The following is a 26,338-nucleotide window of genomic DNA, read 5'->3' on the forward strand; positions in this document are numbered from 1 at the left end:
ACACATAAATATATTTCCAAAAAATTCTGATGTGCTGAAATCCAAAATGGGTGAGCAGTGCCGCATTCTCTCTGAAGGTCCTAGGGGAGGATCAATTTCCTTGCTTTTCCCATCTTCCAGGAGCTGCCTGCATGGCACAAACCACTCCAACGTTTCTTTGTTGTCACTTCTTCTCTGACTCTCCTCCCTCCCTCTTATAAGAATTCTTGTGATTTCATTTGACTGGATTTTTTAGGATAACCTCCCCACCTCAAGGTCTTTATTTTAATCACATCTGCAAAGTCCCTTTATCATGTATGGTAGCATATTCACAGGTTCCAGGTATTATGGGAGTTATTATTCTGCCTACAGAGAAGATAAGACATTTTTTAGCTTGCTCTTTAAATTATAAATAGATATTGTGGGGCCTCCAAAGTGTACTTTGACTCCAAGCCCTGTATATGTTGGGAGTGGGCGCGATGTGCCCCCAAAAACAATATCCTAGGATGGTCTTGAGATAATAAAGTAGAACTTGAACTGTGGGAGTTAGACATGGAAGAGAGAATTCCTGCATCTCTCTTGGCTTAGCCTCCAAGGACCGACTGAGACATGCTTAGGGGTGCTTCTGAATTCCAAAGCTGAAAAACGTTCCCTGTCCCGTGGAAGTGGCCTAAGAGCTACTCCCTAAGATCCACTGCAAATCGGGGGCTATGAACTAGGGATGACCAAACTACAATGTATTATGATTTGTTGAACACCTTCTGAGAGTCAAGCACTTTGCTAATGGCTTGACTTTTATCATCCCACCTAATTGTTACAACAGCTTTCAAAGGTAGATATTATTATCATCATTTAACAGATGCAGAGTCTTAATATCAACATGATTAAGTGACAAGCTAGATTCAAAGCCTTGTTTTTCTGACTATAAAACTGTGTCTTTTAGACACTATAATACATTTCCATATTTTATGAATCAGTGTATCTAATGACACAGTACTCTAAAAATTCATTTTCCTTTTATTATGGACAAGCCATTTGGAAAGTTAAACGTTCCAGCTGTCACACAGCAATTAAGGGTTTATTTGGCTTGAGTGCTGAATGGGGAGCACTCCCTGAGGGCAGCTAGATGGCATCGAAAGTGATCAGCAAGAAATTTCCTCAAACAGAGATTCTCAAATTTTAGCAGACATGGAAAAGTGAGTCTCAAACTTTAGGATCATCTGGAAGGTTTATTAAAACACAGATTGCAGCCAACACACTCAGAGCTTTGGGGAGTAGAGAACAGGATGGCTCTCACCGTAAACTGCGTTTCATCAGCTCGGGAGACAATGGCTTATTTCCAGAACCTTTAAGAACACTGAAGCCCTGAGATGAGGTTATACTTTTTTTTTTCTGGCAAAACCCCACACATTCCTAAACTCAAACTGAAAAAATTGAAATCTCACTCTTAACCATTTGTATAGTACTTTTGGATTGTCCTTTCCATCTTCCTTTTTTTGACTTTCTGACCCCTTCTCAGGAAGAGTGTACACTAATATAGAGACATTTGCACTTGCACATGGAAAGCAAAAAGGTACAGTGTTTTCACATTATGTTGCTCTATTCCAATTATACCCGCCATTGTAGAGTAACGGTACAGGTAAGAGGAAGGGATAAAAATTGATGGAATTAACCAAAGGTCATGGTGGGAAAGAACATTCTCAATTCGGGGACTTAAGAGTTGACACAGACCAGAGATGGCAGCTCATTTACAATAGGATCCCCAAGCAAAAATGGTGAATTGGACATTGGGGATTATGGCCAGTGGAATTGAGTAGAATTCCACTGAAAAGAAGGGAAGGTAAACACAATCTTCCTATCCAAGCCTAGAGCAGATTTCCCAAGAGTTTTTAAAAATATATTTTTACTTAGGATAGAGAATGCCTCAGAGTTTGCTGATCATTACGGTTAATAATTGCTCTACAGTGTTATAGTGGATGCTGCTGGTATCCACCCAGACCCTGTCCTCTGCCTGGTGTACCCTCACCCATTTGCTGTGATTATTGGAGACAACAACACAGAGAATTGCCCTGAACCAAATATGAACACTGTGCTTGAGAGGCTACACCTCTCCCCAGCCCCGCACCAGGGTTAACTCAGCCAATGAGCTGTGGGCATGGAACACAAAAGGTCTGCCCCCTTGCCTCAAGGTGAGACTAGTTCGGTCATGTCATTTGTGCTCTAGAGTATCTTGTGGGCCCAGACTGAAGTGGGACCAGACTGTAATTTGTGCTCTAGGGTATCTGTGAGACCACATTCCTGCTTGGCACTTTGCCCACGCCCTCTTCTGTTTTCTTGACTTCCTTTCTTCTGAAAGTATATTCGTAATGACTCACTTAAACAAGGATCCCTATCTCAGGTTTTGTTCTGAGGAGCCCAATCTAAGGAAATTGATGTCAATGTGTTCTGGGAAGCAGATCCTAAAGATGAGAATGCTGGAATTAGATCATTCTGGCTGGATGGCAATGAGAAACCAATCACTGGTCCCTGTTTTTGTCTAACTTTGGTGGCTGTTTTAGTTTTCTACTCTCCCTTTCTCTTGTTTAGTTAAGCAATAGTTTTCGGTCAGTTCATACTTTCTCTTCCCTGCTCATATCTGACTACCTACTCTAACAGTATCAGGCCAAGAATGGATAGTTCTTGGAATGCTAGAGCATATTTGGGGGTTCCACCTATGGCGACCTGTGATGGAGTGCGGGTGGAAAGGGATACAATAGCCACAACAATATCCTGGGTATGTAGAGGTATGAAGAAATAATAACTATAAGAACTGTGGCCTGGTCAGTTTGGCTCAGTGGTTGAAGGTCAACCTCTGAACCAGGAAGTCCCGGTTTGATTCCCAACCAGGACAGCCGATCAATGATTCTCTCTCATTAATCTCTCTCTCCCTTTCTCTCTCTCTCTCTCTCTCTCTCTCTCTCTCTCTCTCCCTCCCTCCCTCCCTCCCTACTTCTCTCCTTCCCTCCTTCCCCCTTCTTCTCTGAAATCAATAAAGTATATTTAAAAATATGTGGAATTAGTTAGCTGTTGCTAGGCACCATTGATTGAAGAGAGAAAATGACATGCTCAGGTCTATGAATTAACAATTTAAAGCCAAGTGTGAGAGTAACAGGGACTCCTTGGCAGCAGAAGAGAAATTCTGCTCCTGCTGCTGAATGGCAGTCATAAGAAAACAGGGACAGGATTTCATTGTTAAGGGATCTTCAGAAGAGGCAGAATTTCAGCCCAGACAACTCTTACAGACTCTTAGGGCCCTGGTAGGAAGAAGTGGGGCCTGCTCCTTTGAAGGAGATGTCTATATAGGCACAATTAACAACCTCAAATCCTGAGGTTATCATGAATCTTATAACACACACATACACACACACACACACACACACACACACACACACACACACACACGGTTGACGTTCTAGAAAGTCCTCAAATGAGGCAAGTGCCTTAGAAGACATTTCTTGCCCTTCTCATGATTTGTCCCATGTCCTCTCTAGGCTCAACTTTCAGCATAATCAGACTCAGATAGTACTGGGCCAGCTAAGGCAAAGAGAAAGTACATGCCTACAAAGTTTCAGGACCTGGATAACACATTACCCTCAGGAACTAAGGTTTTATAATGGGGCTAGATTAAGAGGCGACATGATATAAAGCTGGATTAGGGAGAGTTTTGCATTATCTCCAGCAATACAGGATTTAACACCCTGGCAAGCACCCTGATGGCAGTTGTAATAGGCTGTTGGAATGCTCCTTAAAAGCTTGAAAAAAGCAAAGGCCTGTATTAAGCAAAATAGAGATGCCAGAATTGCTGCAGCAAAGTATAGTGGAAAAGTTTATAAAGTTCAGAGAAGCATGCATAAGGTCCACTGTACAAGATAGAAAATGCTGTGGCTGACCTTGTTCCTCAGGAAGGCCCAGAAGATACTGCCTTTATAAAGGCAATAGGTTGGGGAGACACACACATCGCTAAATAGGCGGGGAATAATGACAGGACATATTGCTCCAGTACTGTGTTCCTTAATAGCAATAGGGTTGATAGGATCTGAGCATAGCAGAGGCCATAAGAAGAATCCAAAGAAGTTCCTATTCACAATGACAGGTAACAGTGCACATTCATAGGCGTGCTCCAGGACTGTGCTAACCCTCCTGCTCGCTGTCATAATATTATCAGAAGACCCTTTGGTCACCTCGATGTTCTGCAGATGGCCCACTCTGTTCATGATGTCATGTTAATCATTCCTGATGAGCAGAAAGTGGCAGAACTGTGGTCGGCAAACTGTGGCTCGCGAGCCACGTGCGGCTCTTTGGCCCCTGAGTGTAGCTCGTCCACAAAATACCAAGGCCTGGGAGAGTCTATTTTGAAGAAGTGGCGTTAGAAGAAGTTTAAGCTGAAAAAATTTGGCTCTCAAAAGAAATTTCAATCATTGTACTGTTGATATTTGGTGCTGCTGACTAATGAGTTTGCCGACCACTGCCCTAGAAAGACACATGTGCTCCGGAGTGAGACAAAGCCCAGAAAGATTTAGAAGCCTGGCACATAGATAAAGTTTCTAGGGGTCCAATGCTCTGGGCATCCTGGGAAATTCATTCCAAAGTAAAGGATAACTTATTACCTTGCATCTCTTGCACTAAAATGGAACCACCAGGCTTTATAGGTCTCTTGGTGTTTGAGAGGCAGCATATAATACACTTGAGAATACTGTTATGACCCATTTTTCAGATTATATAGAAAGTGGTTGAGTGAAGCCCAGGGCAAGGAAATGTTTTAAATAAGATACAGAATTGTTCCTTGAGCCACATCACTAATGTGGCATTATTTGTGGTAGCAAAATATATTACTTAAAGTGCACACTCCTAGGGTACTAGCGAGAAGCTGTGACATCTGCAGCAGAGAAGTATAAACTATTGACAAACAACTCCTGTCATGCCATTGGGCCCCAGTGGAAACTGAGCATCAAACCATGACACCTCAAGTGACTTCAAGAGACCCTGTGGCTAAAGCTGCCCATAACTAGCTGAATACCAATGACATGCGAGTGACAGTTCATTTCAGCACATTTTTTCCCAAGTCCATATTCTGTGATGTCACTTTGGTAGAATGTTCTAAATATATAAATAACTCATACAACCCAATAACAAAAAAACAACAACAAACAATCCAATTTAAAAATTGGCAGAGGATATGAATAGACATTTTCTGAAAGAACATATACTGATAGCCAGCAGGTACATGAAAAGGTGCTCAACATCACTAATCACCAGAGAAGTGAAAATAAAAACTACAATGAGGTGTCACCTCACACCTGATAGAATGATTATTATCAAAAAGACAAGAAATAAGTTTTGGCAAGGATGCAAAACAAAGGGAACCCCTGTGCACTGTTAGTGGGAATGTAAATTGGTATGGCCATTATGGAAAACACGATGGAGTTTCCTCAAAAAATTGTTTTACATTTAAAACAAGAACTACCATATGAGCCAGCAATTCCAATTCTAGGAATTTATCTAAAGAAAACAAAACATTAACTTGAGAAAATATATGCACTCCCATGTTCATTGCAGCATTTTTTACAATAGCCAAGATATGAAAACAATCTAAGTGTCCATCGATGGATGAATGAATAAAGAAAATATGTGGGGGAGAAGAGGAGGTGAGCAAAATGGTGAAGAGACTCAAAAGCTATAAGCTTCCAGTTTTTAAAAAAATAAGTCCAGGGGATGTAATGCACAGCAAAATGACTATAGTTAATAATATAGTTAAATACGTATCACATATTGGAAAGTGGCTAAGAGAATAAATCTTGAATGTTCCCATCACAAGAAAAGAAAACTGTAACTATGTGTGTTAACTAGACTTACTGTGATGATGTTTAGACTTACTGTGGTGATCCATTTTGCAGGGCATACAAATATTGAATAATTGCATTGGATACTTGAAACATAATGTATCAATTATACCTCAATTTTTAAAAATGGAGTATCCTATCTAATAAAGAGTAAATATGCTAATTGACTGTCACACCCTCAAAGATGGCGGTGCCCAGTTCCCTCAGCCCCACCAGGGCAGCAGGCATGTGGCATGGCTGGGCCCACCCCCAGGTGGGTCCAGCTGCTCTGCGTGCCTGCCTCCAGAGTCCCCCAGTACCCTCAGCCCCCCAGCCACCCAGGGCCAGGCAAGCCTCGGATGGCGGCTGCCCAGCTGATGCTTGAGGTGCAGGCAAGCCTTGGATGGAGGCTGCCCAGCCGCCCAGGACCAGCCCAAGGCTCAGGTAACCAGGGCTGGCTGAGGCTTGCACTGCCGGCAGTGGCAGCAGCAGAGGTGTGATGGGGGCATTGCCTTCCCCTGATCTCCTGGTCGCCTCCTGCCCCTGAGGGCTCCCAGACTGTGAGAGGGGGCAGACTGTGCTGAGGGATCCCGCCCCCCCCCCCCCCACTCCAGTGCATGAATTTTCATGCACCAGGCCTCTAGTTTATTATAAAACCCTATACACCAATAATTATACTTTGGTTAAAGACATTTTTGTTTTTGCTTTACCTTAATGTATAATGCCCACCTCACAAGGCTGTTGTGGAGTTAAATTTAAATAATAGGGAGGGTGGAAAGGACATTATATACTAGAATGCGTTATAGTAAGAATATTATCTATACTGTAAAGTATTTACACCTATTTTTAGAATCATATAGGCCAGATCCTATCTTAAGGGCCTTCTATATAAACCTGCATTTCCAATATTCTAATATAATTTTGACCTGATTGATCCCAGAATATATAAGCAATGAATGAGGAGGGGATGATGTAAGATTTTAAATATCCAGTGTCCACTATCTCACATACCTGAGATGGGGAGCCCAGAGAAAGAGGAGCTTTGTGAATTGCTGACTTGTAGATTGCAATGCTTGATATGCAAGTCAGAAATGCAGTTTCTGCAGTCAAAAGATTTCAGTGGGTGGTAAAGTCCCTGGTAAATGCTAAACAGATGTGTGTGTCATCAATTTCCCATCCTGACACCAGCTTTTGTTGAATCGATGGCATTTGTGCAAAGCATCTGTGGGTATTTTGATCTTTAAAACAGGGCTTTAGGATCTGTCGTTGAGAGGCAGCCCAAAAGTATAAAATATTTTTATTGAAAACCTCATCAGACCGTAAACTTGCGACAGACTGTGGTGGTAATAAAGTACATCCCATGTTTCTGAGCTACCCCCTTGGAGGACTGACCGCTTTCCCCCTCTGTGATAATGAGGACAGTTGAAATTGCTTCCAGTCTTGCAGAAAGCACAAGGCAAATTGCACCACGGTCCACAAGAGAGGTGAAAGCTGGGACAGTGAATACTAAGGACATCACACCTAAGCTAATAGATGCCCAAATAGAATCAACATGTTCACAACTGAAACCTTTAGAGACGCAAAGCACAACCCTCAGGCAGATGGAGGCGGGAGACAAGCAAACTGATATTTATAATTTTCTTTGAGGAAACAACAAAGAAGAAGCCAGAACTGTTCCTTGGGAAAAAAGTGTTAACATTAGGAAAACCCTGAAACAAGACTCCCTGCCTTCTTTATCTCTGTGCCTCTTCCTGTCCAACTGAAAATGCGGCTGACAACAGTTCTATTGTATCATTAGTACATGAGCATTCTCAAAGCAGCACTGTTATCTAACATGGGAAGTTCAGTCCCACAACAGGTAAGTTGGCTTGTCATAGAAAAAATATGCCCCCAGGCAAAAATTCATGCTTGGAGGTCTGGACAATAAATGCCTTTGGCTGAAAGGAGAGCAGCTGACCTAACTTAATTCATTGAGAAAATCTAGGCTGCAGTTCTCAAAATGTAGTCCCAGGTCAGTTCCATAAGTATCATCTAAAATCTTGTGAGAACCACAATTTTCAGGCCCTACCCAAGACTTTCAACTCTAAGGCTGGAGTCCAGCATTCTGTTTTTCAGTAAGTCTTGGAGGTTGATTCCGTGCACTCAACTATTTGACCACTACTGATTTCCACCTTTGGAGAAGAGGGTCTCCTATTTCTCTTATTGTCATTTCCACTATATTCATTCTGCCTTGGATTTACATATCTCCAAAGAAGGCATTTCTAATCTTGTCTAAAGTTCATCTTTTCCCTTGTACTCCCCCTACTAGATTCTATATCAATTATTGCCCATCTTTTTATCTTCAATCTCTCCCCACCTACTGCTTCTTCTGTTCAGCATACTAGTACATAAGAGTCTCCATATGTCCTAACTGGTTTGGCTCAGTGGATAGAGCATTGGCCTGTGGATTGAAAGGTCCCAGGTTCTATTCCAGTCAAGGGCATGTACCTTAGTTGTGGGCACATCCCTAGTGGGAGGTGTGCAGGAGGCAGCATCAATGTTTCTCTCCCATGGATGTTCCTGAATCTCTATCCCTCTCCCTTCCTCTCTGTAAAAAATCAATAAGATATACTTTTTTAAAAAAGAGTCCATATTGTAACACTTCTTAATCTCATCTATGCCAATTAATTTCCATTCTCACTCTGCTTTCATAAACAAAAATCTTAAAAAGTAATATTTTGTTGTTATCCTTTCTTCCTAAACTCTAATTTATGCTTTCAAAAAGGTTCATTTTGTCCTCTAGTATCACTTTTCATATAACATTCAGTACACAAAGGAACATATGTACCTACCCAACAGAACTAGAACATTACCAATGCACTGTGGCACATTCCTCCCCATCCCTCTGCCTCCTGGGTTCATTCTTAAATCCAGTGCATTCTGACTCCATAACTCTAAGACTTTCAATAGTATTACAAGCACCCACTAAACTGAATTAGCCAAAGGACTTTTCTCAGTCCTCATCTTACTTATACTCTAGGCAACATCTATCTTACATTGCCAAACCTTCCGTATGGCCTAACTTCTCCTTTTGTAACAATTCACTATTCTATTTCTTCTGCTACTTCTCAGGCTGTTCATTTCTGCCTTCTCCCTGACTCCTTCCTCCTTATTTGGCCCCATGGTATTATTATGTCTTAGGGCTATATCTTTAGTTAAAGATAAAAATTGGTATTGATTAATCTCTGCATACTTGGTGTGGGCAATCTCACTCATTTCATTGCTTTATTGCCACTTGTATATCTATGATCTCCAAACTATGATACAGGGACATGTTTTTAACTGTTCCCAATGCTCACTTAGTATTTTAAATTCACCCTATTCAAAACTAACCCCTCCATCTTTCACTTCACACCTTATACCCAGCTCTACTCATTTTGGGGCTTTCTTCATGGCATTACCATTCATCCAGTATATCAAGCTAGAAACCCCTGTGTGTTCATGGTTTTTCCTCTTTCTCCTAATCCACATTCAACTGAGCACCAATTTCTATTCATTCAACCTCAACATTGCTCACATTTTCCTCCTCTTTTTCATTCCCTCATCTACTTCCCTGCTCAAATCCCTCAGCATTTAGCATCCACCTCACTCTGAAAGTCTCCTCCCTAAATTTCCAACCTGCAACTTTTTTTCTTTCCAAACAACCTCTACATTGTCTCTTATTACCTTTTTACAATACATATGTATAACAAAATTCAATGGCCTCCACTTATTGATTTTGGATAAAGCCAAAACTTCAAGATCCTTCATGTTCTAACTCCTGCCTACCTTTTAAAACTCAGACTTCCTATTTTTATTTACCTGATAAGCCATATCTCCACCCATACCTTCTCACATACCTTACATAGCCTATGAACACTTGCATTCCTTTGATATGCCATTTGGTCTTAAGTAGTCAAAGTCTTGTTCATGCTATGTCCTCTGCCTTAAATGTTATTTCCATTTCTGTCCAGCAGATAGATGCTTACTCAGATTCAAGGTCAAGGACAAATATCAGCTTTTACTCTTGCTTCTCTCTCTGAGCAAGAATTACATGCTCCTGACCTGTATTCTTATTCTAGAACTACACATACTGAATTATACTAATTTGCTTACATCTATTTCCTCACTAAAGTCCAAAGTATTGAAGATTCATTCACTTTTTTTTCATTCACTTTCCCCTAAGTCCTTGGCAACCACTTATCTTTTAATGTATCTCTACAGTATTGTGTTTTTTTCCTAGAATACCATGTAATTGGAATCATATAGTATGTTGCCTTTTCATACTGAATTCTTTCACTTAGCAACATGATGTTAAAATTCATCCATGTATTTTTTTGGCTTGATAACTTGTTTGTTTTATCACCAAATAATATTCCATAGTATGAGTATACCATAATTTATCAATTCACCTATTGAAGGCATCTTGTTGCTTGCAGTTTTTGGTGATTTTTAAATAAAACTATTGTAAACATTTTTGTGCAGGTTTTTGTATGAATATAAGTTTTTAAATCAGTAGAGTAAATATGTAGGAACATGATTTTTAGATCATATGGTAACACTATGTTAAGCTTTGTAAAAAAAAACAAACTGTCTTCCAAAGTGGTTGTGCCATTTTGCATTCCCACCAGCAATATGTGAGAGTTCTTGATTATCTACATTCTTGTCAGCAATTGCTACTGTCAATTTTTATCTTTATTTTAGCCCTTCTAATAACTGTGTAGTGTTATCTCATTATTGTTTTACTTGGCAATTCTCTAATGGCAAATGATTTTGAACATCTTTTCAAATGCTTGTTTGCCATCTGTATATTTTTTTTGGTTAGTTGTCTCTTCTGATCACAGACCCATTTTTTAATTGGATTGTTTGTTTTCTTATTATTACATTTTTTAAGTTTCTTGTATATTTTGGATACAAATTCAATACCAGTATGTGTTTTGCAAATATTTTCTTTTAGTCTGTGCCTTGTCTTTTCATTATTTTCCTTGTCTTTCACAGAGCAGACATTTTTAATTTATTGAAGTCCAATTTTCAACTTTTTCTTTCATGGATCATGCTTTGGTATTGTATTAAAAAACTTGTAGCCCAACCTAAGGTCACCTTGTTTTTTTCCTATATTTTATCTTCTAGGAGTTGTATAGTCCTGCATATTGCATTTTGGTCTATGATCCCTTCTGGGTTAATTTTTTTGTCAAAAATAAAGTGTAAGTCCCTGTATTGATTTTTTTTTTTTTTGCATATGGATGTCTAATTGTTCTAGTACAATTTGTTGAAAAGACTCTCTGTTCCTGACTGAATTGTCTTTGCTCTTTCTCAAAACCATTGACTATATTTTATGCATCTATTTCTGGGCTCTCTGTTCTGTTCCATATATATTGCCAATATAAAGCTATATTGACTATTATCCTATATATAATTAAGAACTAATATGCTAATTAGACTGTACAGCAGAATAACCGTCTGGATGACCTTCTGGACGACCTTCCGGACGAAGCTAGGGCTGCGAGGGCTGAGGCAGCCAGGGCTGCGAGGCCTGAGCCCCTTGCACGAATTTCGTGCATTGAGCCTCTAGTAGCTTCATAATAAGTCTTCCAGTCAGATAATGTGTGTTCCAAATTTTTTCTTCTTTTTCCCCTTCCCTCCCCCTTCCCTCTCCCTCCCCCTCCCCCTCCTCCTCCTCGGTGTTATATTGGCTATTCTAGATCTTTGTCTTTCATATAAATATTAGAATCAATTTGCCCATACATACAAAATAGTTTGTTGAGATTTTTATTGAAATTGCATTGAACCTGTAGATAAAGTTGGAAAAAATGCATCCTAATAATTTTAATCTTTTAATCCATAATTATAGTATATCTATTTATTTAGAGCTTCTTTGATTTATTATCAGAATTTTGTAGTTTTCTGCATATATAGTCTGCATATATTTTAGATTTATATCTAAATATTTATCTTTCTTATTTTCGTGCTACTGTAAATTGTATTTGTTTATATTACTATTTCAAATTGCAATTGTTCATTTCTAGTGTGTAGGGAAACAATCAATTTTACACATTAACCTTGTGAAATCTTCAACCTTGCTATACTCACTTGTTACTTCCTGGATTTGGGTGGGGATTTTGTTTTTTGTTTTTTTGTTTTGTTTTGTTTTGGACAATTGCTTGGGATTTTCTGCATAGATAATCATATCATCTGCAAACACAGAGCGTTTTATTTCTTCCTTTCTAAACTGTGTATGTTTTATTTCCTTTTCTTATCTTATTGCACTAACGAGGACTTCCAGTGTAATGCTGAATAAGTTTAGACAGACAGGATATCCTTATTTTGGTCCCAATCTATTGTAGAAAATATCTAGTTTCTGATTATTAAGTATGCTAGCTATATGGTTTTTTATAAAGGTCGGCAAGTTCAGAGACTTCCCTTTTATTTTTAGCTTGATAAGAGTTTTTATCATAAATGAATATTGGATATTGCCGAATAGTTTTCTGCATCAATTGATAGCTTATAGATTGTTCTTCTTCAGTCTGTTGGTATAGTATATGGCATTGACCAACTTTAAAGTGTCAAGCCAGCTTTGCATATCTGGAATAAATCCCCCTTGGCCAGGACATATAATCCTTTAATGCATTGTTAAATTTTATCTGCTAATTCTTTTAAAGATTTTTGTATCTATGTTCATTGAAGATATTGGTCTGCAGTTTTCCCTTCTTGTAATGATTTGGGTGTTATGGTCATGATGGTCTGATTACTGTCTATTTCAATGTTCAATAAAATTCATCAATGAAACCATCTAGACTTGGAACTGTCTTTTTTTGTAAGCTATTGATTTTCTATTCAATGTATTTAATAGAAATAGTCCTATTTGTGTTATCTATTTCCCCTATGTGAGCTTTGGTACTTTACATCTTTCAAGGAAATTAGTCCAAATATCTAAGTTTTCAAATATGTGGCTACAGAGTTGCTTACAGTACTCTTTTATTATTCTTTTAATCTCCATGAGATCAATGGTTATGATATCTCTTTTGTTTCTGAAAATGGTAATCTGTTTTTTTCTTCTTTTTCTTAGTTAGGCCTGCTAGAGATTCATCAATCTATTGATCCTTAAAATAAACATATTTTGGTTCCATTGTTTATCTATTGTTTTCTTTTTTTCAATTGCACTGATTTCTGTTCTAATCGTATTATTTATTTTATTCTGCTTGCTTTAGTCTTAAATTGTTTCTTTCTTTTAGTTTCCTAAGATAGAAGCCTTATTGATTTTAGCTTCTTCATTCTTGTCAAATATCTTACCTAATAATAGACAAACATGTAAATTGACCGTACCTCCGCTATGCCACCAGCCAATCAGGAGTGATATGCAAATTAACCCAACAAAGATGGCGGTTAATTTGCATACACAGGTGCCGAGTGACAGCAGCAGGATGCTTGCGTCGTTGCTATGGTGATGATGCAGGCATTCTGCCCCACCCCCAGTCTCTCAGGGCCTCTGGGCAGCGTGGGAAGGCGGGGCCTGAGCAGAAAGGGGCTGGGCCAGAGTGGAAACGCGGTGCCGGCAGCCAGGGAAAGGAAAGCCCATTCTACCACGAATCTTCATGCATCGGGCTTCTAGTATATATTATAATGCTATAAATTTCTCTCTAAGCACTACTCTTGCTGTATCCCACAAATTATAATAAATTATATTTTTATTTTCACTCAGTTCAAAATATTTATAACTTTCTCTTATTTCTCTTTGACCATCTTTTATTTAGACTTTGGTTGCTTAATCTCCAAACATTTAGGATTTTCCAGCTCTCTTTCTGTTATTGATTTCTTACTTAATTGCATTGTGATCTGAGAACATACTTTATATAATATTTTTCATTTAAACTGGTTAAGGTGTGTGTTATAGCCCAGGATAATTGTATCTTGGTGAACATTCAATGCACACTTAAGAAGAAAGGGCATTCTGCTGTTGTTAAATGGAGTATTCTAAAATAATTCAATTAAATCAAGTTGATTGGTAGTGCTGTTCAGGTCAAATACATCTGTAATGATTTTCTGCCTGTTTGGTCTATTGATTACTGAAAAGTCGGTGTTGAAGTCTACACTATAATAGTGGATTTGTCTATTTCTCCATTAGTTTTGCCTCATGTATTTTGATGCCCTGTTGTTAGGTACATACACATTAATGATTACTATGTCTTCTAATGTAATGGCCCTCTATATCCCTGATAATTCTCCTTGATTTGAAGTCTTCTTTAATTAGCTTTATATAGTTACACTAGCTTTTTTTTTAATTAATATCAGCATAGTATATCTTCCTCCATTGTTTTAGTTTTAAAAAAACTAAAGCTTTATATTTAAAGTGGGTTTCTAGTGAACGACATGTAGTTGAGTCTTTTGTTTATCCACTCTGACCATCTCTATCTTGTAATGTGTGTATTTAGATAACTGGTATTCATAGTTATTGATATAGTTGGGTTAATATCTATGATATTTATAGCTGTTTGCATTTATTGTTATTGCTATTATAATTTGTCCTACCCTCTTTTTCTTCTTTCTCTGGTTTTAATTAAGCATTTTAAATAATTCCATTTTTCTCCTCTCTTAGCATATTAATTATACTTTTTAAAAAATAATTAGTGTTTTCTCTAGAGTTGTCAATGTGTATTAATAATTAGTCTAAATCTTCCCTACTGGGTAGTACAGCTGCTTTAAAACAGAATAGTCCCTATTGCTCCCTCCTGTCCATTACGGTGTTGCTGTCAGTCATTTCATTCATCCATATAATCTACGTTGGTACTATGGCCTTGGTGTCATTCATTTCACTTATCCACATAGTGTTTGTTGTTACTATATTACTTTAATCAGTTGTGCTTTGTGTAGTCAAGAAAGATTAGTTAAGAAAACTAATGTTATTTTATCCTTACTTATTTCTTCTTTTACACAATTCTTTATATAGATATAAGTTTATACCATATATAATTTTCTTTTCACCCCAAAACTTCTATTCTTTCTTTCAGGGCAGGAGTGTCGATGATGAATTCCCTTAAGTTTCATTTGTATAAAAAGTATTTATTTTTTCTTCACTATTAAAGAATAGTTTTGCTGGTTATAAATTTATGAGTTGATAGCGGTGGGAGTTCTTTTAACACTTCAAATAATTGACTCCACTTTCCTTTCGCTTTCATGATTTCTAACAAGAACTTTGTTCTAATGCTTATCTTTGCTCCTTTCTACACATGTTTTTTATTCTTTGCCTTCTTTCAAGATTTTATTTTTGTTTTGGGTTTTCTGAAGTATGAATATGATATACCCAGGTATAGATGTTTTGGTATTTATCCTTATTAGTATTCTCTAACTTTCCTGGTGGTTAGTGTCTATCAATTAAAAAAAAATTCTCAGTCATTACTTCAATATTTACTTCTGCGCCATTGTCTATTCACTTCTGATATTCTAAATATGCATATGTTGCACTTTATGAAACTGTCACATGGTTCTTGGACATTCCTTTGTTTGTTTTAGGTTTGAGGGATTTATTTTCTCTTTACATTTCAGTTGGGCAAGTTTCCATTCACCTAACTTCAATCTCAGTGATTATTTCCTCAGCCTTATCTAGTCTACTAATGAGCTCATTATTTCTGTTATAGTTTTGATTTCCAGCATTTCCTTTTGATTCTGTCTTATTAGAGTTACCATCTCTTGGCTTTACACTACTCATCTCTCTGATTGTTTTTTATTTTTCCATTAGAGCCCTTATTACACATATCAGTCATTTTAAATCCTATTTCTGATCATTCCAACATGTGTGTCATATCTGGGTCTGATGCTTGGTTTGCTCTTTTTTTTCCTTGCCTTTTATCATGCTGTGTAATTTTCTTGTTAAAAGTGCAATATGATGTATCAGATAAGAGAAACTAAGGCAAACGCCATAAGTGTGAAGTTTCATCTTAATCTGGCTAGGGTTTGGCTGCAAATGTTTGTCATAGCTATGGATGCTGGAGGTTTCAAATGCCTCTAGTATCTTGGTTTTGCTCTCCCATTTTCTTTGCCCTTCCCTAGAAACTACTCCTACATAAAGTCTGTTTCTCTTGAAGCTTTTTAAGTTTTAAATTTACCCTTATTAACTTGAAACCCTGTTGGTGTGGTAGGAAGGCATTCAGGGGAAGCATTTCATACTTTTATAATTAAACTTCAGATTTGTAGTGGACCTATGTCACAAGTATTTCGTAGCTTCATCCCACCCTTAGGTAAGATAGATGGGCCAGAGGGGCTAAAGTTGAGGAAATGTCCTGCCCCTAGGTGGAATGGAGCTCTGGTAAACTATTCCCCCCCCCCCCCCAAAAGTATGACTTTTAGAAAACATTCTGGGAATATTTCAGAATGGTTACTGTACCAGAGCAAAAAGGGAAGCTTTCTTGGCTCTTCACTATAAGAAAATGATGAGGTTACTGGAGGTAAAGTCCCCAAAAGAAAAAAGTGTTTGCGTATCATTTGGTAGCATGCAATATTTTTGCAATTTTTGCAAAACAGCTGAGTTCTTCATGTTCTACATAGCACTGGTACAGTTCTAATTTAAAACTGCTGGTACCAAGGTTAGGTGGGCAGCACCAAACTGAATTTTCTAAACTCATTCTCCATTAGAGCCTAAGAAGAAAACTGTAGACAAATCTGAATTCATGTAGATTGACAAAGGCCATGAATTTTTAAAATACTAAAATAATTACTAGGTGAATTTTCTGGTGATACAGTTCATTGTAGATGGAGGTTTATATTTTGCTTGTACCCTGAAAAATAATAATTCTACCCCACAAAAATGTGGAATTAAGACTCTAAAGAAAAGCAGAGCAAAGATGAAGTATATTAAAGGAGAGCCAGACAGCACAGTAATTGAGTCCAGTTCTGTATGGGAAAATATCTAATGGCTAGAATTATCCACTCTGAAAAGATGCAAGTGGATGCGATATGTTTTACAGAAGATGCTTTTATCAAGTTCCAAACTCAAAAACTTAGGAATACTTTAAGTAAATCAAACAACAATATAGATAGAAGTGAGGAAAAAGTAGTGACTGGAAAGCGGCATAAGAGATGGCCTCTGGGTGCTGGTAAAGCTCAGTTTCTTGATTTGGATGCTGGTTATATGTTTGTGTCCAGGTTGTAAAACTTTATCAAGTTATACCCTTAAGATATGTATACTTTTCTATATGTAGATTATTTTTAATTAAAAAAAGTATGAATAAAAACCATTAGAAAACACAGATAATAAAAAACAGACCCTTTGCTTATTTAAATATCATATATTTGAATGAGCAAAGGAATAAAATAATTATTCTCACTATGTTTTTAAAAAATTTTTAAACCCTCAAAATATCTACAATGTGTAGGCAGCCTCTAAATTGGTTCCCACCTCGTCGTATTCATGCCCTTGTACAGTCCCTCTCTTTATGTGTGGGCTAGATCTAATGAATAGAACATGTAAATGTGATGAAATGTCACTTCCTAGATTCAGTTGTAAAAATACTTTGACTATTATCTCTCTTTCTCTCTTAGCCCTTACTCTGGAAAAAATGAGCCACCACATTATGAGTAGCCCTATAGAAAGGCCATGTGGCAAGAAACTCATTTTTTCCAGTCAACAAGCAGCAAGTACCTGGAATAGTAAATAACCAGGTGAGTGAGCTTGGAAGCATATCCCACTCACTTGGTCAAGCTTAAAATGATTGCAACACCGGCCAATAACTTGATTCTAGCTTTCTGAGAGACCCAGGCAGAGGTGCCTACCTAAGCCACAACTGGATTCCTGGTCCACAGAAAACGTGAGATAATAACTATTTGTTACTTTAAACCATTACGTTTTTAAATTATTTCTTATGCAGCAATAAATAACTTACACATGCGGGGAAAAGAAAACTGCACAAACTGACCTAGAATATTTAATAAGTAAATAAATGCAAACTCTAAAAATTAAAAAAATGCAATAAAACTGAAAATTCAACTTAATAGATTTAACAGCAAATTAGATATAGTTGGAAAGAGAATTAGCAAAGTGGAAAGGAAAGAAAACCAAAGCAATTACCAGAATACAATCCAAAAAGACAAATAATGAAAATAAGTTATGGAAGATATTACAGTCAATGATCAAATATTCTCATACTTTCAAAAGTATCTAGGTAATTGAAATAAAACAGACGTATTATGAGTGAATTACTAATATGTGGTGTTGACTGACTACATTATATAAACTTTCTGGATTATGTCTAGATTCTCAATTTTCCTATAAACTACTGACACCCAGCATGAGGCTACTGATACTTGAAACATGGTTTCTAATTTCCAGAAGAATTTATTGGCTAATGATCAAAAGGAGAGAAACTACCATTTGTTGATCACCTAACATATGCTTTTAACTAATCTAGGTACCTTATAGAGATAAGCATATTTATTCCGCACAATGGCCTATGGGGTGAATACAATTGCTCTCTTTGTACAGATAGATACATTCAAGTTAGACGGATAGACAAGCATGTCCCAAATGTCAGAGTCTAGGATTTGATACTTCTACAGAAGGGACAATTCCAGAACTCTCAAAGTATCCTTGAGTTAAATGAACTCAAAGTTTGCAAGGAGTATTATTTTAGCAGATACAGCAACACACCTGTCAAAACTGGATTCCTGCTTATGCCAGTCATCACCTTTTTTGTTGTTGCTGGATTGTGAGGAATTTGTTCTGGGGAAGTCTTTGAAGATAGTAGGAACAATAAGATAGCTCTAAAAAGCATATATTTACTAACTGGTGTGAAGCATTTCAATACCATAACAACTGACACCACTGGTACCATTGTCAACATGCTGAAAAATAAATCTGTGGGCTCTTTAAGAATCCAAATCTCTGAGTATGCAGAAACATAATCAAGGCTAATCACAGAAGCTATGTGATTGAATAAGCAGTATGGGTGAAATATGCCCATTTTAGTTATGACTGTTTCAATGTTAATTCAGCTAAACAGAAGATGGAAGTGGGTGGCTTTCAAATTTTTAGCCCAGTCTCCCTAGAATGTGTTAATAGGCTTCTCAATCACATACAGACTCTTTGGTGAGCTACTTCATGCTAATAACTATGATACCTGGAGTCTTGGTGCTGTAACCCTTAGTGCAGTGGTCGGCAAACTCATTAGTCAACAGAGCTAAATATCAACAGTACAACGATTGAAATTTCTTTTGAGAGCCGAAAATCGACTTCTGCGCATGGGCCACGAAGTTTCAATCACGCTGTACGTGCACGCCCGTACGTGGTATTTTGTGGAAGAGCCACATTCAAGGGGCCAAAGAGCCGCATGTGGCTCGTGAGCCGCAGTTTGCTGAGCACTGCCTTAGTGTATTTAAAAACCATCAATTAGAAGGTGACTTGCATTATTAAATGAGCACACACTGGACTACCCATCAGCGTAGTAGATAGATCTCAGCATGTGGCAGGTTTTATGGCACACCATACAAATCACAGATTTTAATGATTTACTGGAACAATATTGTACAATAATTTAATATGTTTAGCTCTGGTCCTTAATAAGTGATACAAACAAAAAGTTATTTTAAAAGCACCATATTTCTTGCTCTCTCTCTTTTCTCCTTCTGGCTCCCCCATGATGCTAGTATTGGTATACGGGAAGTCGTGATAGTATAATTTACACTATCCCCATTTTGGGGGAATCTAATGCCAGACAGTTCAATTCCTTCCATAAGTCCCTGGAGCCTTTTGAGCTTCTGTTGTGGTGCTGGAACTCAGGAGGAGTGTGCCCAAGTGTGAGCACAGGCCCCTTAAGAGAAACTGCTCGGGACTCCAGAAGCCCTCCATCTCACTCAGCCACACTTCCCACTGGTTTTTACAGTCAGAAGTGATGGGGACTTCTCTTCCTGGCTCTGAAACCCTGGGTTGGGAGGCTCGGTAAGGGTCTGGGACCCCTTACTCCTTAGGAGACCTCCACATCCAAGATATTCTTCCTGATATTTATCATCACACTTGGGTGTGGGACCAGCCCATTCAGCATCTCCACGCCTCCTACCCGTATCATTGTGGCTGCTTCTTTATATCTTTAGTTACAGGGCTTTAGTTTAGCTAGATTTCAGGTGGTTCTAAATAATGGTTGTTCTATAGTTTAGTTATAATTTTAATGTGGTTGTGGGAGGATTTGAGTACCGCATTTACCTATGCCGCCATATTGACCAGAACTGATATAATACTGATTTATTAAATTCAAACATATTCACACACACTCAATAGTTCTTTTTATAAAAATTTCATGGGCAGCCATTTTGCTTTCCCTTGACATTAATAAAAAAGTATCACATTTCTTCCTCAATAGGCTCCTTCCAATCTAGATAGGTAGAAAATATCTCTACTGTTACAAAGGTTTCATGTTCTACCCGAAGGAAAAATAACTGTCAAAATGTCAACAGCCTTATTTACCCCACAGATAACTCATATTTTAATAACAGGAACTTGTATTTGGAGTAGTTGGAAAATAAAACTTAGAATTGACATTTGGGGGCTACTCACCACTCTTGGCTTACAGTTGTAATAGCGATGCTTGGAAGTGTTGTCAAAGGCAGCGTGGTTGGTCTGGAAATGCCATCGCCATCAGGAGTCCTGGCCCTTTCACTCTGCCTTTGGGACAGTGGTGGTAACTGCAAGTTTCCTGAGCAACACCGTCTCCCTCTCCAGAGGTCAATCCCAAGTGTGTTACTAGAACTGTAGGATTTACTCAAGGTACATTCAAAATAATCTTTAACATTCTGGAGGATCCACAGGGAAAGAAAACAAGGAGAGAGAGAAAAAAAGAAAAATCAAATGTTAAAAATGATGCATAGTGGAGTAAAATAAGAAACTAAATGATCAAGTTGTCACTCATAAAGTCCTGATTCATTATCTCACAATCAGAATCTAACATTGATGTCAAAAGCTTAAGAGAAAACAAGAGAGGAGGAGGTTAATTCTCAAGTTTTAGAATAATATATCAGTTGCATATTCATGGTGATCTTTATGACTGTAAGTAATATTTCCCATTTATGGGAAAATTCTGAGATGTTGCTTTCTTTTGCTTTGTAGTTGCCTTATATTTGCTAAAATGAAAGCTTATAATTGAAAAAAATTTGGGAAATCAATGATATTCCACAACATGGGAACAATGTTTCCCGGCTAAAGTATAAAGTTTCTAGCTTAGTGTTTTAAAGTAAAAATATTTTCTATCATAGGATAGCAAGATGGAATTATGGCTGACTACTATTTTTGTTCCAATATAAGGTCTTCTCAGGGTTGAGGTTTTTTTTGCTTTGTTTTGTTTTTGTTTTTTTTATTGCGCACATTATATAAGTGCTCAGAGAGAGAGAGAGAGAGAGAGAGAGAGAGAGAGGAGTATAATTAATCAAGTTCTGAGCTGGATTGCAATGTTCAATACTTGCCCTAATGTTGACATAAATGAAATTATTGTGAGAAGATAAAAGCACTGTCCTATAACCAATGATTAGAGTTATTTATTCTTCCTACATATCTTTTGGTGACTGTGGTTCCTGGTACTGTTGGGAGTGAGGATCCCAAATGAGTTATTGCCTGGTTTACCATTCAAAATAGCCCAAAGACAGAAAATGTTACAGCACCTCAAATGGCTATTCTCTACTCTTATCTTAACAGGGAATAATGGAAGTCCTACCATCAGGCCAAGGTCTCTCACCTGAAAATCAGTATGTGCCTTTAAAAAAAAGCAAGTACTTCCTACTAGCCCTTCCAAATAGACTTAGGAGACCTAGGACTAGATGTCCTGAGGTTTAAACAAACTTCTCTGCCCCCACTCCTCCACCCATCCTGGTTTATACAAGAATAATTAACTCACCTTTAAGGGTCTAACTGTTTTCATTCAACAAATATTTGTTGCACACCTATTATAGTTTTGCACTGTGCTATTTAAGAAAGCTGTATCAAAAAACAGTGTAGTAAATGTTCTCATAGAGGTTACACTCTAGCAATTTATACTTTCTGATCTGCATAGGACATTTTGCTGATGGAAATATAGGCAAGAATAGGCCTGACAATTTGCAGGGGCCTCACTCGCCCTGCTAAAATGGAATATACTAGTAATCATATTTTCTTGTGCTTGGAATACAATTACGGTTTTGGAATACAATTTATTTGAAATTCCATAGAAACACACTTTGGAAACAGGAAGAAAACAAAACAATCTAGAATTTCCCGCAGTTTGAAATATTCTGGAAAGTATTCAGCGTTTTACTGTTCAGTAACTGGTTGTTATATTAAATGCACTGTAGACCTAGCATTTACTGTAGTTAGTGTGTGTGTGTGTGTGTGTGTGTGTGTGTGTGTGTGTGTGTGTGTTTCAAATAAGAGGCTGAGGTGAAAACGTAGAAGAATTAAGTTTTTTTCTCAAAAAACATTTAGACTAGTTAAGAATACCGAATTACAGTTTTCCTAAAGAGAGATTAAAAAACAAACTTAAATTCAGAACTCATCATTATGAATCAGTCTAGCTCCAAATTTGCATGTAAAGAAAGTACTGATTATCTGGAAAGCAAAGTCTTAAGACTATACTTTCCCTCCTATGCAAGAAATACTGTACCAGAGAACAGAAATAGGTATATCATTAAGTTAAACACCAACAATCATAGTCTCCCAATAAATTGGATATTTTTTCTCTTTTAGAAAATGGGAATATTACCAACTAGGTTTAATAGTATAGTAAATGAACTAGGTACTTATTTGATACATGTTATTTGAAAAGTAACAAAGTCACACCTACCATAAAATATCTTCCCCACTGACTTGCCAACAGGCTTGAATTTACAGATTTAAAGTCATACTTTGAGTTAAAGGAATGTGTTTGAAAAGGTCTTAGCTAACATGAAAATACATTACCACAAAAGATCATAATGGGAAAAAGCTTTTTAGAAATTAAGTTAAATACTGGAAACATTAGCAGTGTTTTACAAATGCTAATTAGCCCATGTAGATTTTTTCATAATTTCCTAAAACTCTCTAATTTATACTTATAATTTATACAGTACTAATATTCTCAAAGCCAAAATCTAATTCCATTAATTCTCAACTACTGAACTTATGACCTAGGACTTACTTTCTTGTAACCAGCACAACTTTAGCTGACTCTACACCACTCATCACATCACAGATTTGGGGGGCAAGGAACATTCATTTGAATGTGTCCTTTGGAAATCACAAATTTCAAAATGTATCACACACTGACCAAAATTAACTTCTGTCTTTATAACCCCAAGGGAAACAACCAGTTTTGGATCATCCTCGTCTTCTTGGATAATCCTTGTTTAAAAATCAATATTTTTGCTAATGTAATTCCAAAAGGTTATCACAAAAGAAGAGCTAAGGTGAAACCGTGCACTTTGGTAGGAATAGTTTGGAGGGAGGAAGAAAAGAGACACCAAAAAGATTCTTTGTCCTGTCCCCATATCAAAACTTACCTTAATGTCGGGACCACTAAAGTGTCGAGATGAGGCATATCGGTGCCTACAAAGTCAAGGCTTTGTTGTTCCTGCTGTTGTTTGTCTTTTGTTCAGTCATTTTTAGAGCTTACTCTAATTTTTGAATTTTTATGATTAAACTCATGGTGAGAAACTGAGATTAGGTATTTCCAAGGATATATAGTGTGCTTACATACACATTCCATTTGAATAGTAGGCCAGCAAATGTTATTGAAACTAGAAATGGAAAGTATTGGAAGCATTAAATAACACTTAGGGCCCTCATCTTTGAATGTGCATATAAGAATTTTTGCAAATTCTTATATACAACCTTCCCATCTTTTGACTGTGGCAACCATGGCCTCAGGGAGGATCAGGCTTATAACTGGAGGATGTGATGCAAGTGAAAGAGCAGTTATCCATCTTTTAGTTGGCATGCATTGCTTAGTTTTATTCTTCCAGAAAATAGAACCTTGGAGCACACAGTATACAAAGTGCTAATGAATAATTCCAAGTTGTTGTTTTTTAAGAGAAAAGGGATTTCTAAATTCCAGTAGTTTCCCTATCGATATCCTGAGCAGAGCATGAATGTCTACACATAGCTTTCACTGTCTGTAACTGAGAACATGGAATATGAATTAAGGGACATTCCCTTGTGGTCAAGGAGCAGAAAAGGGGGAAAGAAAGAAAGAAAACGTTGTTATAGGTAATGGGAACAGAACACTAATGAGATCCCTTAACATTAAAGAGTAGAAATAGCGATGGCAAAGGAGTACATTTTGGAGGACAAGAGCCTCATAATATGCCTAAGTCTCCTTCCGCACTTGCAGGTCCTAGAAGTTCCCACAGTCATAAAGGAACAGAGAAGGTAGATGGGAATTAGCCTCCGCTTCCCTGCCAATGACTTGCTGCAGCATGGGGCAAAGGGACCAGGAGTCCATGAGGTGAAGAGCCCAAAGGTAAGGGCTACCAGAAAGCAGGGCTGAATCTTTTAAACAACTAGATCCCCCACTGAGTACTTAGGTAAAGAGCCCAGGCAGTGGAGGAGAAGGTCAAACTCTAAGTGAACTGAGACAGTACACTGCTCATGTGGAGAGCAGCCATCACCTGCTGCCCCTGTCACAAGCCTAAGGACCAAGGGCAGAGACTTAACAACCAAAGCTCTGGGGAAATGAACTATTCCTCAACTGGACAACAGTAAACACTAGCAGAAAAGGACCATACAGGACAAGGACAGTATCACACATCTGTTACTACACTGCTGCTTAATGTTAAGTCTGCCCCTTTGCCCAATGCCACGTGATTAAAGGGGAAGAATGAGAACTGGGAGAAATCCTGAAAGACTGGGCCTTTACCCAAAAGATAACATTTTACATCAACCTGCAAGTTCAGGTTCCTTCCAGGCTCTCCCCCACCTGTAAAAGAGGAGTTTAACAACAAAAATGAGCTATTACAGAGAACAAAGAAAATTTCTTCGTTTTCCTCCCTCCCTCCCTTCCTTCTGCAAATCTGATTAGTGGCATGTAACTTTTAGCTCACTTACAAACATAAACTGAGTAAAGACTGGACAATTAAAGACACTCTAAAGGGGGACTGATCAATGGAAAACAAAAGAGATACTTCATCTTAGGTGTCCAAGATGCAAGGCCCTGAAGATGGTGCGTTTACAGACTTCAGATGACGTGGGGCAGGGCTTCTCAAATATAATATACATATCTAGCCACCCTAGGATTTTGTTGAAATACAGTGTTATCTGTAGTTCTGAGATGTGGCTGAGACTCTGCATTTCTAAAAAACACCAGGTAATGCTGCTGCTGCTGCTATAAGGACCACACCACCCAAGACCTAGAAGATGTGTGCGTCACAAACTTCTTATGAGCAGTTGTCAAAGACCCCCAACATAGGAGGTGACTCTCAAAGGTTAGTTGTACGTGAGTAAAAGTATGAAAGAAAGTCATCATAATGCAGGCAGTGTGAAAAGAGGAGTTTCTGAGAGTTAGGTTGTGGGCGTGCACCAGAGATTGATGGTTTGGGGAGTGAAAACCATAAAGCTCAAGTGGAACCCATCTCCAAGCTGCAGCAAGGGCAGCGTTCCTGCGGTCCACCTCGAAGAATACTGGGTGCAGGTGCTGATAACGTCTGGGTCATAGAAACACCTGGTGACAAAGTGGTGGTGCTAAACATCCTTGCCTATCCTTCGTATAGGATTATGGAGTGACTCCTTTAATGAGCAGAGAAAAGGTGAGCGGGATCTCTGACTTTTGGAACTTACATCATCTGCCGTCACTGTCATCACACTCCTGCTTTTCTTCATTATAGAGATGAAAAATTTCCCTTCTTAGGAAGTCTATTATTCAGAGTAGCTTAGCTGACAATTTTTAAGACCTACAAGGAGAAGAAAGACACACAAAATGAATAGTTTGGTATCCTTAGTCAAATATAAATTTGTATTCTCCAAATAAATATTTGAATGCAAGCAATATACATGCATAAGTAAATATCACAATTTACCAAATCAATTCAATCTGATATGTGAGAAAAGAGGTTCATAAAATCCAAAAAGTAAGTGCAAAGCTATTTGGGAAAAGAGAAAATTGTAATAACTGGGCTCCCAAATAATCAATGATCATTAAGAATGTAGATAAAATGTATATTTGTTTTATACTTTAACAGTTCTACCCCATGCAATATGTCATTTGATTCCCATAAATGTCTGTGAGATTATTTTCTTTATTTTTCTAATGAGAGAACAGAGGATCAGGAAAATCATTTGGCCAAGGTAATAGCTAAAACATAGCAGATTTAGAAGTTAAGAAATATGATCCCTTAATACTATTGTCAAAAAAAAAGGGGGGGGAGTAAATCAATACAAAAAATATACATGATTAAAAAATTCTTAATTTCAATTTTACTATTAGTTTAACCCTCACACATAAATAGGTACTTAGGCAAGTATTCATCACGGAGAATTTTAACAACCAGTAGATAGAAAGAGCTAGAAT

The 26,338-nt window shown here is 37.7% G+C and overlaps 1 protein-coding gene across 1 annotated transcript in view; it reads right to left on the reverse strand.

Moving 5' to 3' along the window:
• PDE4B (phosphodiesterase 4B) overlaps positions 1-25,650 on the reverse strand; it is a gene marked incomplete at its 5' end in the record, with an annotated part of 436,891 nt that extends 411,241 nt beyond the window's left edge. The window contains 2 exons of the mRNA XM_079777598.1: positions 20,392-20,627; positions 25,609-25,650. Of these exons, the coding sequence (XP_079633724.1) occupies positions 20,392-20,627; positions 25,609-25,650 (278 nt within the window). The remainder of the gene's footprint in view (positions 1-20,391; positions 20,628-25,608) is intronic.
• Positions 25,651-26,338: the final 688 nt, after the last annotated feature.

Source organism: Cnephaeus nilssonii, assembly GCF_951640355.1.
Source record: "Cnephaeus nilssonii genome assembly, chromosome: 7".
NCBI lineage: Eukaryota > Metazoa > Chordata > Mammalia > Chiroptera > Vespertilionidae > Cnephaeus > Cnephaeus nilssonii.